Genomic DNA, 14,382 nt, shown 5'->3' with positions numbered 1-14,382 from the left:
ATGCTTTTTAGCCAGTGATTTTGTGATGTTTTTGAAATTTTTGAAATAATCTTTAAACACCTTGTGTTTGGCTTCAAACCTCATAGACCACATATATAATAAGGGGCCAATCTTCCTTATAGAAGATGGGTAGTGGATCATAAAATGATGCTTGGGCAATAGGTTTCTATGTGGATACAAGTACTTAAATAGCTTATGGTGGTCAACAATTAAATGCTTTAAATATATTGTCATGCCCAGAGTGAGAGAAGGTGAAAAAGCTATGTTCAATATTTGAAGTAACAACAGTAACAAATTCCAGTTTTTGTTCCCTGCATTAATGATGTCACCAAACAACAGTGGGATGTTTTTCACAAGACACAATGTCTGAACAGAATTCAAACCAATGCTGTTGCCAGCAGTCTCCAAAATTATCTTTGTGGGGCGGTTTTTTCGTTCTAAAAATCCATAATCATAACAATAAATTCTGGACAACAAGTCCTGTTCTGAAATAAAGTGTTCTGTAAGATATGCAAAAAGCAATTTGATTTCATATTGGGCCACACCTTCTAGGAGATCATGCATTATATCAAATGAATAGTTGTTACAAACATGGAAATAATTCAGTGAATTAAGTACTGAATTTTTTTTCAAACCATATAATGACACCAATTGTGGGTTTTCATATAGAGACTTGCAATGCATTTCAAATATGTCTTTTCCACGAAGGATCACCTTAGGATCATCCTCACTGTATACTGTTTGAGAATCATTCTTTTCAATCAAACAAAGGCGACAGAAATGACGGCTACTGAATGACTCATTAAAACCAAGAATTTTGTGCATTCCTAGATTATCTCCAGTGATCTGTGAGATTGTACCATATATCTGCTCATCAGAAAAGGGAAGGCTCAGCCCTTGGTTTTCCAGTATTTTCAAATCATTTATAAATGGTTCCAGTATAACATCAAAACCATACTTGTGCAAATCTTGTGCATGAAAAAGCGATACCAAATGAATGTTCATCAAAACCGAATTAAATTTTGGGGGCAAGTTTCTTAAAACAAAATAAAGATAACTAATTTTATGAATGCCATGTTTGGAGCCCAGGGGATTGGCGGTTTCAAAATCGTCATAGTAGACTTGAATTTGTAAGGCATGTCTTTTTGTGGTAAACAAAGGATGGGATTTAAAATAACTTCCATCAGAAAAATCATTGTAAGTGTCAGGCTCTGGTTTACACTCTTCTGTTAGGAAAGCACAAATGTCTGGATTTCTGAACATGAATTTCAATGTTTCTAAAACTGGTACATATATAAAAGTATCATTTACTGGTACTTGATCATAAGTACCAGATTTCTGATTTCGCCTGTTGTCATATCTGACTCCCAATGTTATTTCAACTGGATCGACAACTCCCCATTTTAGGCTGAAGTATTTATTTCGTTTCCATTCAGTATTAAGATTTGTAAATGGGTTTTCTAATTTTTTAAAAGATTCATTTATCTCAGATATGTTGGGGTCATTAATAGGTATAGCAGAAATAGCGGTATGCTTTGCTTGTGAGCGGAGCTCACGTGTTAGTTCCTCCAAATCTCCTACAATTGAGGACACCAAACTGTTAGAAATTCCACTGCCCTGTAATTTGGCCACAATGGGTGCACACAATTCTTTGGTTAGATCTTTAAGTCCTGAATCATTGCTCTCAGAAGAAACACTAGAAAAGTCCAATTGATTTTGGGGACCAAATCTGTCTTCCAAAGCATGTGCCTGAGATAAAGATGCAATTGTCTCGCTATCGGAACACACAATAGTTGAAGTTTGAGCAACTTGCTGAACATTGCTATGAACACTATTAAGGTGCTTCCGAAAACCTGCAAAGGTTAGGAACTGACGCCTACACCCTTGCTGAGCACAAAACAATTTGAACTTTGGTCCAGGATAGTAACCATGTGTAACTCTTAAATGTGAAATCAACTGCTGACTGCTGGGATACAGTTTCTGACACATGAAACAGGTCAGCATCATTTTAGCCTCTTACTCTCAGAGTGAAAACTGTACTGGCTGGTTAAGCAGTCTGGCTCTCAATTCTCTAACTCTGGGTGACTCCTTCATCTTCCCCACATCAATGTTATATACTGTTGTCTGCAGGAATGTATAAAAATTCACTAATGCAGCATCATAAGACGAATTAAACACAAAATGTGCTTTGAAAAGTTCATCAAATGCCGCAAGGGAGCGGTTTGCCTGGCATGGGACGAGGTGCTTATCCATGGAGATGTAGAAGCTGTCAGTCTTGCTCTTCTGACGCCCAACAGTGAGAAGGTATGGCTGCCGACCGTGCTGGCTGCGGACATGCTCCTCCAAACTGCAGCATGACTAGGGTTTAGACAAGGAAACAGAACATTAGACAAGTATAATCTGCAGCCATGGAAAAAACTATATTTAAAGCCATTATTCAAACACTTCACTGGCCAGATGTTAGTGCATATGAAGGCGATTTCATTCACTTTTTAATACTCATTTATACATGTGGCTTAGAAGCTGGAGTGGGCAATTAACCAAAAAAACACCAAAAGTGATTTCCTATTCCTAACTGATGTAATTGTGCTCAAGTCAGTGTATTTGGTAAATGTATTTGATGAGTGCTCATCACAGCTCTGCTCGAGTCCACGTTTGGGCATGCAGAGCAGAAATGCACTCTTCAGCAAGAATGGTTTTCCGCTTGCAAATACTGTTACATGTGTTCATATATGTGATAATTATATAACTGAAGAAATTTACAATTTTTAGAACTAGAACTCCTAAAATAAGTTGTTTATAAAAAGTGTTTGCTTCAGCCAATTGAAGGCACAGTGTACTTCCACATACACACATGCCCATGATCAGGATAATACCACCTCAGCCTCATTTTGACAACTCTGATAAAGGTGATTGTTTTTCATTCTATAGTAGCTTACTCACTTGATAAATAAGAATACAGGCTGCCCCCAGGTTCATTAACACACTTCTCATCACACTTCAAATAAAATAAACACAGTGGATAAAAAGCTATATGGGCCCAATTCAAAATTGTTTTGGTAAGCATGTAGACTCCCAATGGGGTTACTTTGAAAGTGAAATGAGGAGTTCTTGACAAGTGTATTAATCATAACCAAGGTAAAGGTGTCAAATAATCACAAAGTATTCCAGAGCATATGGCCCAGCCCTACTTAGAAAGTGACATGACAAATTATTATAATCCCCACAATATCATTTACCTTATGAAAGACTACAAGTCTCTCAACCGCATCACATGCACTAATTTTAGGAGCCTTTGGTCCTCCAGGACGTGGTGGAAGAAGATGTATCAGCAACAACAGGGAGGCCATTTCTTGGTCATAAGCTGAGTACAAAGATTCACAAAAATTAAATGAAAACTTAAAATTAAAGTTGAAAGAACAAGGAGACAATATGAAATTTTTAAACAGTATTGTTCATATTTATCCAAAATAACAGATCAACTGTCAGAGATGCACTGAATAAACAAATCTAGTAAAAAAAGAATATCATAGATGCTGTTGCTTCCTAATTGTAATCACTTAGTAATAAAAACTGTAACAGAAAATTCTTCAAAACAAATACAACTCACTTGTTGCCTCATCAAGATCACTTCCTGGGAGACTTTCTGCTGACTGCATCAAGCGGCGCAACTCTGGTGTTGAAGTGAGACACTTAGCCTCTTTTATGACATTTGGCTTGAAGAACAGATCCCATTTTTGAAACAGCCTAGAGGACGTGTCATCATCGAATAGGAGAGTGAAATCTTGATCCACCTTTAAGAAACAATACATTAAACTAGTACTACAAGAAATACTTTCAAATGTCAAGCCATTCTAAACAGTGTATTACAAATTTACCAGTCCTTTTGTATCCAGGAATCTTGGGAAAGTGGAGAGGATATCAACACTTCTGTCTGGGTCATTAACAAGATTCTGACGGTACTGAAAGGTCTCTCTCATCTTCTGAAAAATCAGGGAATTGTCTGTGGTATGGTTGAGCAAAGACATGGCCTCTTTGCAAGCATCCCCATCAAGCTGCCTTTCAACAGTAACCATCCTTTGGAAATTTGGGCCTCCTGGAGAAAAGTCTTTAGAGCTTTTTGTTGGAAGTGCAGATTCTCTGCAAATCTTTCTTTGGACTGTCTTCAGACGCCAAGAAATGTAACCCGTGCTACTTGCAGCATCATAGAAGTGTTCCTGAAAGAAAAAGAACAAAATTAATTACATTGTCATACTTGGGTCATAAATAATCTCAGAAAATTTAAATGTGAATGCCATGCACACAGCTTTGCAAGTATGACATGAAAAAATCATGCAATTATTATTGTTATGCAATAATTATGTAATTATTATTTAATAATGATTATTACATAGCCTCTCTTGGTATATGGATCCTTGAGGGAAGGGAACAGTGTCACTATCCCAAGAGCATACTCTTCTCGGATTGCTTTAGTAGGATGGAGCCTGAGAGAAGATTATTAAATTAGTAATCAAAATTTGTGCAGTGTACATGCAGTTATTCATCACAAATAAAAAGAATATAAAAACATTCCCATGATTATCAATCATGTGAGTCACCAATATGTGAATCATTTGTCTTCTTGTGCTATCTGTTAGGGTTTCTGATGTTTGGTACTCCTGTAGTACTTTTTCACCACCAGACTTGGCTCTTAGCACATCTTCTATCAACTAATAAAAAGAAAAGCATGAGAATGCAAAACATGGTGATACACAGCTTTTCTAGAGACAGAGTAAAAAATATGTTAAGAAACTCCAGAGAGCTTTGTTAAAACCTGTTTAGAAGACAATGCACCATCCTCAATTCTCCGTCTCTTGCTAGGGACCTCATCTACTATTACAGTTGATGCATTTGAGTTTAAGCTTGAATCAGACATCTCAGAAACAGAAGACAAGGAACATGTAGAGAACTCTAAAGGAATAGAATAGGAATGTAAAGGAATATTCTATAGGGTGTAAAAGTGCTTCAATATACCTGACTTTACTTCTTACCATCATCACAGAAAACTGTCACCACCACATTGCCTTGTCCAACAAGTTCACTGAATATTTCTGCATCAATTTCTGTCCCTGTTGCATCTCTATATATAACTTTTGCATCAGGTGGCAGGCAAAATTTCTCAATGACTGAAAAAGACAGTGAGTTAAAAATGAATATGCTTTTGAGGTCAGCACTGTTTTTTTGCCTCACAACCAATGACTGTTCACGTTAAATATACCCATCGGCCACTGTATAATCATTACGAGACTTTTCTCTCACAAAACCCATTCCTAGGCTGGGGATCGATGCCTTTTACATGCATTGATATTCAGAAAATTTTCCTAATGGCTATCTATATATCGACATTTTTCCGATAGAAATAAATAGGCTAAAATAAATACTCAAACTCTTAATTATTCAAGTTACAAAGGTTTATCTGTATTCACCGTCATTTAAGGAACTACCACTAGATGAAGCCTGACTGTGAATGTGCAGTTTTCAGGTCAGATTGTGTCTTCACAAGGCCTATGGATTTTATATCACCCCCTTGTCTCCAAAAGCTGTTATTACAGACTACATTAAACAGAAGGCTAACTGAAAGTGTAGATATTAATCATCCCATTTAAAATGAAATATATTAACTTCCTGATCAATAAATATTTTATGACATCACTACCCATTCCCTCCTAAATAGCTGATGTATATTTTACTCTTGAGGCACATGTTGCAGAACTTTAGCAATTTACACCCATTTATGAAATAGTTTGCTAAAGGAATGTAAAGAAATCAGAGTCTACAAGGTGCATTCAGAATGATTTTTTTTTTAACCATTTTTCTAAGCAACGTATAATTTTACCTTTTTCATGGAACTGCAGAAAGTCAAACTGCCCTTCATCCTCATCCAACTTCACATACTTCTGTTGTTGGTTATGCTTCACCTGAACTAGCATGTTTGTACTGAAACGTAATAATGATTGACAAAGTAAATTTTCATTTAAAGGTAAAACTGTGAATAATAATAATAATAATATAGTGAAGTCATGGTCACGGACAACTAAGGCCCAGTCCACGTGGCAAAAGAGGCTCTTAAAAACAATGTTTTTCTTCTAGCCTTTTCAAAAAGGTTCATGTCCTCACGACCTTTTAAGAAACACCGTCCACAAGGAAACGTAAAAACACGTGGGATTTATTCAGACTAAACAGAAATAAAACTTAAACACCAATCATTATAAAACCGAAGGAAAAATCACTGAAACAGACAAAGGCAGAATGTGAAACGAACTGGAATGACAGGGAAGTGCCCGAGCTGCCAAAAATAATTTGATTACTGCATCTCCGAGATGTTTAAGCCAATTTTACTATCTGTTTCTTCAGCAACGAAATGTCCTTTTTTCCCCGAAGTCGCATGGATTGTAAATCAAGACAGATACTGTGTGCAGAAAGAATGCAGCCAAGAAGTAATTATTTTAAATTATTTATTTTGAACCATTTTTATTTTGACCAGTCTATGGATAAGTTTAATCAAAGTTTTCACCTGTAAACACGGCGACGACAGAGTTGTGTTTTCAAAAGTCTCCACTCTGGAACCCACTTACAAAACGTTTTGAGGCCCGGAAAACGCCGTTGTCATGTGGACACGAGGCCAAACCGCCGCAAAACTTGGGGGGAGGGGGGGTGTATTCTCCGCAAATGTGTGTTTGTGCATATTACAGTTTACTGCATGAATTTAGGTGACTTTGACTTGATTGCACTTACCGTGTACAACTGCTTGAGAGGAGGAAAATGCCGCCAACTTCTGTCCTTCGTCTCCAACTGAAGTGAAATTCATGGGTGGAGCTTAATTACATTTCTGCAGAGTTGGACTAACACTGATGTGATCAACTCTGTTTAATAACTCCAACTGTGAACACCATTTATATCGGAATGTGTTAAAATTACACTTTGGGGGTGAAAATGAACTCGGAAATATTTAACCCTGAAATTTAAACTCTCCAGTTTTTGCTGTGTGAGAGAACTACAGGCGTCTGGGTGGGAGTGAGATGTAGTCAGATCTACCCAGTTATGCTACAGTTTTACATTTAAAGGTATTAACATTTAGATAGAGTAGGTTCAAAAATATCAAGCTTAACCTGGTTTTTCACAGTACCCAAAATGCCTCAGTAATTAACTTTGCCATGACTTGCTATGAAATGTGATTTATTTAAATGCAATCAAACGTTTCCATTTTACTTAAATCCTACTACAGATCTTGTCCATCTTTGGACAAGCTCCTTAGATTGTACTGATTGCAATGCCACCAGATCAGTATGATATTTAATATACCTCACTTTACATTTCTCAGAGTCTGTTACATTCTTAGATGTTGTAGACATAAGGTAGCCTTCAGATCCTCTACCCTCACCCTGTGACATCTCTCATGTTCGCAGCTTGTTTAAAAGCCAATAAAGGTGAGCCAACGCTTGGGCTTGTGACAACAGCAGTATATCTTCAATTAAAAAATCCATTTAAATTTATAAATTTAAAGTAACAAATCAGATACAAGATCAAATCCATCCATCCATCCATTTTCCAACCCGCTGAATTCGAACACAGGGTCATGGGGATCCGCTGGAGCCAATCCCAGCCAACACAGGGCACAAGGCAGGAACCAATCCCGGGCAGGGTGCCAACCCACCGCAGGACACACACAAACACACACTAGGGCCAATTTAGAATCGACAATCCACCTAACCTGCATGTCTTTGGACTGTGGGAGGAAACCCACGCAGACACAGGGAGAACATGCAAACTCCACGCAGGGAGGACCCGGGAAGCGAACCTGAGTCTCCTAACTGCAAGGCAGCAGCACTACCACTGCGCCACCGTGCCACCCAAGATCAAATCTAATCTTAACGATCTTATATATAAATGTCTATGCGTGGAAGTGTGTGTGTCTGTCCGACCCGGAAGTGAGAGGTGCAGTCGGGTTAAGGGTTTCACCTTTTAGGAAACAGAAAGCTCGCTTAGCCGCTAATAACGCAAGCGGGGCCAGCATGTCAGCAAAACAAAACCTCAGAAGAAAGACATAGTCGCTTAGCCACTAACATTGGTAAAACAGTATCCCTTTTACTTTTCCTCCCACTGCTAATGCACAAGCGATGAAAGAACGTCAGCAAAACTAGATGCCCAGAGTAGTTCCTTTCAATTACCTGACATCTCTACATTTCAGTTTTTTTTTCCGATGATTTCAATAGTTTCTTGGACCCCAGGCTTTCTACAGCATGGGCTTACACAGCTAGTAATTAATAATTGTTTTAAAAAAGTTTATTAAAAAAAAAAAGATATAGCTTTTGTAAAAAGGTTACTGCCTTAACAGTGCCTGGCTATGTATTCCTGAAAAGTGAGCAGGGCAGACTCTGAGGCATCTTAAAGTCTTAGTCTCTTTCTTGGGTATTCAGCTTTGTTCCCAACATTTATCACTCAAGTATGTGCAGCAAAAAATGACAATATAGATTAATGCTTTTTTTGCACACCCTCTGTAAAGACAAATAATTTCAACAATGGCTGCTTGCTTGGTTCATAAACATAGTTGAAATTTACAAAGAAAATAATACAAGCCCAAGCATAAATAACACAATAAGGTAATTCACCTTGTAAAGACTATGCTCTAAACTTCTTTTAATAACTTAAAATATTTAGTTAGTGTATTTGAACAGAAGCTAAAAAATATTTTTTAGTGAACCTTTCCAAGCAGAGAGAGATAAACTTTTTTTTTAATGAACAATTAGCAACATTTGCAGAGTAATATGTGGACTGAAGTTTAAACTCCACACCAAAAATGTATACTGAAAATGGATCAAGGCTTACAATAGAAAACATTAAATTGCAAAAGGCATATATCGTTGAAAGGTCATAGAATGAGAAATGAGGAAAGGAAAGGTCATAAATGGCCTAGGGATAAATTGGGATTATCATTTAGGTTGACTTTCTTCAGAAGAATTGCGTAAAATTTTGCTAATGTGGACTATCAAATATTGTAGAATAAGCGCAATGTGGCACTTTTTAGTAGGAAATGTAGCAGTGGCCTCTCTTGTTTTAGTGCACACAGGATATTTTTTGAACATCAGAATTATGGAAAAATAATTATATAGTACACAATAAGAAATGTAAAAATGTGTAAGATGGATATTAAAAAATCTAGTAATGTTTACTTTAATGGAAGCCTTGTGTAACAAATAAGAACATATTAGAATAATATAAATATATAAATAAAATGCCTTATATGTATAAATTAATGCTGCATAATTAGCAGCAGTAACTAATAATTAATAAAAACCTGAGTTTTACATATTTGGCTTCTTAAAATGCTTTAAAAAATTCTTGAACATAACACTGCAAAAACACTTTTAGTGTGAACATTGAATCAAGGACGTTTTCCAACAGAAAGAATTATAAATCATGGGCTACAAGCTTCTGGGCTAAAGTATTCTCACTCAATTAAATGTATAATATTGTTATTATATTCTAGTCATGAAATGTACATTGCAGGCAATGTCTTATGTGGGTTATTTACCATAAGGGCTGTGTCAGGGCTTTGATTTGTTTTAGCACACTGGTCATTCATCTCACCGTACCATTTTCTATTTATTGCTTTAAAAGGGGTTTTACCACTTCCTAATGGTACAAAAATATACACCAATTATTGTCTGATTACAACATATCATATTGGGATAGCATTGCATAAATCATTTACAATTGTGTGTTATAATTGCAAGCTAAATATAAATCTTTCAATACTTGATCTATATTTCTAGGCAAGCTAACCTCTGCCTTGATCTACAGCATTGAAAATGGAATGTGAAGCACTATTCTCTGCTTCAAGGGAAACGCTGCAGCACACTATTCTGCTATTAAAGAAGGGTACATTTAAACCCACCTCCAGTGCTTTGCAAGCAAGATGGATTACAGCTCGCAGCACTTTCCAAGGCACTTCCTGAGAATACTAAAATATGTCTGTGAACTACTTGTATACCGTTGGGGACCAGATATTGGCTTATACTGTAAATAGTAGCATCATCATAGAGAGTACTAGAGAATAATATGCTTCTATTTTTAGTCTGATTTTTTTGTTGTTGTTCATCAGCTATTCATTTATACTACACTGATATAGCCTTTATTAATATATACTTGTGTAAAAATTGTTTAATTAAATATTAATAAATTTGGTTGCACTTGTATGGAGATGATTTCAGTTTATGAAACGACACTGTTAGATAAAAAAAGATTTCTATTAAAAGGTTGTAGAGGACTATGTTAGTAGAAGGGAAGAAAAAAAATGTTCAAGTGGCTTATTTGGGGCCTGAACCATGGTTTTTATAACATCCCTTGTTACCTCTTCCTGTTATTCATTTTCTAGTATTTTTTTTTTTGCTGTATTTTGGCTTTCATAGTATTATTTTAGGTTTGGGGTGTCCCTTTCACTCTCTCTCACAACTGTATTCATCTGTCTAAAAAGGTTTATATATATTAGTGGCTATAAAGGATGCTTAAGAGCAGACCCCAATCCCAAAAAACAGGCATAAAAGACGAAGCAGTAAAACAAAAGTGGTTTTAGCTACAATTGAACAATGACAAGACATGAAAAAAGGAACGATATCGCCAAACACAAGGTTCAGTATGGAGTATAATACCACACCTTGTGACATTCTTGTCTCCTTAAACTACGACTCTTCATCTAACTGACCTTCCTTTTTTCCTAGTGGTCAATGAAGCCCTTTCCAATTTTAACCGCCCGACCCCACTCTCCAAGACCAAGGGGAAAGACAGCTTTTTAAGCTAGGGTCCATGACCACTTCCATATCAGTAAGGTTCTCTCTAATGGCACCAGGTGTTCCTGAGATTTTTCCCATCATAGATATGATCTGGTGAGGACCAGACAGACTGAACTCCACACATAATTGTAATACTTTAATTAACAAAGCAAATGCATTCCACAACTTGATGTACAATAGGAATAATATTGATATTTACTGATATGACCTCTGCCACCACCCAGTATTCCACAGCTCCCTCCATGCCACTATTCAAACTCTCATCTGCTTTATCCCTTGCATGCATATTCATACTGCCGCCACTCACTTGGGGTCTTAGGCAAAACCTTCTGTGTCACCTTCCTCAACTCTGTAAGCCGAACAAAGCCAGGATGCTAAAGAAGACTCACTGGTGACCACGCATTCAAGCTAATGGATTTTAAAAAAGTAAAAGGACCTCCAGCTCTGTCATGAGTGAATAAACATTTATTAATTTATTTCTTAGTTTAAGAGTTCTTCCCATGACTGTGTTATTTTCCTACATAATCTAGAATGCTTGGTACATGTTAATTTACCTTCATTTTATGGCTACATTAAGTATTTTAGTAGTTTCATTTTTTTGTTATTTATTATTTTTACCATAACTCTAATTATCATACTTTTCAGTATTTAAATCCATTCAAGTTCAATTGTCCTACTTTAAAAAGAAAAAGATCACGACACATTTCCCAAGCTTTATAGTCTTTTTGGTTTTTGTTCTCAGATGTCTTTGGTTTTTGTTTTTCAATTTGGGCATTGGGCTTAGATGCTTTACACAGATTGATCTCCCATTTATGATTCCTCACTTTGCTTTATGTTGTGCTCTGGCTGCACTACAAGCTGCAGGTAAGTGCTGTCTATCAGTGCCCTCTCTTCTATACTTGGCAATGGCTCCTTTCATGGCCATATGCTAACCCCAAGGCCTCTGCTACAAGGGGGTTCTTTTCTCCAGCTTCTACCCTCTTTATAATCTGCAATTTATTTTTTAAAGATATTGCTTAATGATTTTAGTGACATACTGGGCAAATTATCTGTATTACTTTACAAAAATATTAAAATAACTACAGTACAGTACCTTAGCCCTCACATACAAATAACATGGTGTTGTATTGTATGCATAATATTAATGAGATTCTGAGATGCTGGACAAAGACTTCCACACCACTTATTTTATGATGAATATAAAGGAGCTTAGTTCTAAGACGATTCGTTAACTGAGCTTGTGCAAAAATGTTGCAAATCAATATTGCTGGTTCTCTGAGTAAACAGAGCAGACTGGAAAATCCCAGTTAAATGAAACAATTTCTATGGCTGTTTTCATTGTACATATAGGTCAAACAATATTTAAAGGATATGTAGATGGACCAAAAACGACAAGCCTGCAGCCTGTAACAAGACAAACGCGGTGCAATTTGACAGACAGACACCATGCTAAAATCTACTTTTTTCGATGTTTTGAACATCATAGAATCAGAATCTGAACTTAACCTAATAGCAATTTTTTCTCCCCTCACCAAACTTCCCTTTATACAGAAGTGAATATAAAATGTTTTAGCAACCTGAACGACATACTGATGATGTTACTGGCAACTTGAATAATACTTAGGTATCACAGAAGAATTAATGCATCTAAAAAGTGTGAATTGAGCTGTACAGTTCATAAAATAAAGTTTCAAATCAAACATATTAAAAAGTACCTGCTGACTATGTTAAGGCATACTATCTTGATATTGAACAAATACATTTCAGCAAAAGCGGCATTTAGGGGTGGCAACTGGCCTAGGTCCCATGCCTAAGGGGGCCCCCGCTTTTGAGGTCCGCATGTCCCGTTTGAGCGGATTTATATAGTTTTATATATATATATAGTTATATTCTCCAGTTATATTTTGATAAAGTCCATGTGTTATCTTGCAAAAATGTAGCTGAATATTGTAATGAGAAAATCCGGTGTATGTTAACAATATTTTTATTAAATTGGCGCACAAGTTTATACAGTTCACACATTCCGGTACTGTAACAGCATTTGACTTAACCGTCCCACATGAGGTTGGTCAGCCCTAGGCCCTGCAGAACCCTAAGGCTGCCTCTGCATTTCAGACAAAACGAAATATTTTTCAGTAATCCAAACTCAAGAAAACAATCTGCTGCCAGTTTAACGTTTTTTTTTAATGATTTTGAAAGCCATGTGCACTTTTGGACAGGAAGCGCTTAGCAATTCACAAGTCCAGGCTATGATAACTATTTTGTAGGCTAGAATTAACAACCAAATTTCACATTGTTTTTTCATAGTATCTTTTTCAAATTGCTGCTTCAAGGAGTATTATATTTTATATGTAGTCCAGGAACTAAATCATAATTATTCATATGGTGAGATAACATTGACTCTTGATTATTATTCTTAATGATCAAATACATTATTTATTTAGTTATTAACAATGTGTCATTATTTAATTATTAGCACTTATTAATGTCTTGATTACATTTTAGAGAGTGCAGCTGCTCACTTCAGCACAAGAAGTGGGAGGAAGCAAACGGTAAATCAAATTGTCTCAAAAGAATCAAAAGAGTGGAACAAACCAAAAGGGCTAAAATGAGAAGAAAACTAATAGGGAGGAAAAGGAAAAAATAACAAAAGAAATATATTGACAGAGAAAGACACTAGAGAACCTCTGCAATATATAATACACAATGCAATACAACTTATTTTTGTATAGCGCACATCACTGAGTTCATTTGTAGAATGCTGTCAACAGATTCTCAGGTAAAATGCAAGTATAGATATTAATTTATACATTAAAAGATACAGATTTGTTAAAAACACCCATAAAACAAAGTAGAAACTGATTAACATAAATGGAAACCAATAATATCTATTCATTAATTAACTTGAAGAACTATGGCCAGTTAACAATGAAGGAGAGAGAGAAAGTCAATGTTAAAATTGGACACAGTCGCAGTCATGGAGAACTTGGCTAAATAGCCACCTACATAAACCTGGGGATTCTATAATGAAGTCTACACTGGGCCATCCAGTCTGATGAGAGAATCTTTATATCTGATGATTCCAATGCTCCTTTATCTGAGATAACTTTTCCATACTGAGGAGAGCAGCTTCGCAGTAGAGCAGTGGCACCATCATGATACAGAGAAGAGAAACAGAATAGAGGAGGGTTAATAATGATTTATAAATATTGTATTACTTATAATTTTGCACAAAAGACTAACAAAGAGAGATGCTGTATGCATAAATATGTTTAACGATTTAGATGAGATTTAAGTAGTGGTAATCAACCAGCATTACGCACTAATTGGGTTTACTGTGTGAAATAATATACAAAACTGAGAGTACAGGGAAATAAAACATTTAAGAGTCATGAGCCAGATTAATTTAAATGATTGCTTAAATATGAAAAGTATTAGAAAAGAGTTTTATATGCACTCTGATCACATTGAAGGTTAATTGGATTAATGAAAGATTCAAAAGACTAAAGAGAATCAGAAATGGAATTAGTCATTTTCTGCTTTATACAGTTAA

At 36.1% G+C, this 14,382-nt stretch overlaps 1 protein-coding gene across 1 annotated transcript; it reads right to left on the bottom strand.

Moving 5' to 3' along the window:
• Positions 1–1,720: 1,720 nt before the first annotated feature.
• Positions 1,721–6,427, bottom strand: LOC114657546 (uncharacterized). Its single transcript, XM_028809431.2, has 8 exons — positions 5,876–6,427; positions 5,031–5,165; positions 4,814–4,950; positions 4,567–4,709; positions 4,391–4,478; positions 3,632–3,794; positions 3,240–3,301; positions 1,721–2,358 (listed from the first exon to the last, which is right to left on the bottom strand). The coding sequence occupies exons 1-8, from the start codon at positions 5,967–5,969 to the stop codon at positions 2,023–2,025; spliced, it is 1,158 nt and encodes a 385-aa protein (XP_028665264.1). The 5' UTR covers positions 5,970–6,427; the 3' UTR covers positions 1,721–2,022.
• Positions 6,428–14,382: the final 7,955 nt, after the last annotated feature.

Source organism: Erpetoichthys calabaricus, chromosome 9, assembly GCF_900747795.2.
Source record: "Erpetoichthys calabaricus chromosome 9, fErpCal1.3, whole genome shotgun sequence".
Classification (NCBI taxonomy): Eukaryota; Metazoa; Chordata; class Cladistia; order Polypteriformes; family Polypteridae; genus Erpetoichthys; species Erpetoichthys calabaricus.
Note: the sequence above shows the minus strand (reverse complement) of the source record. Positions and strands in the feature narration are given on the sequence as shown.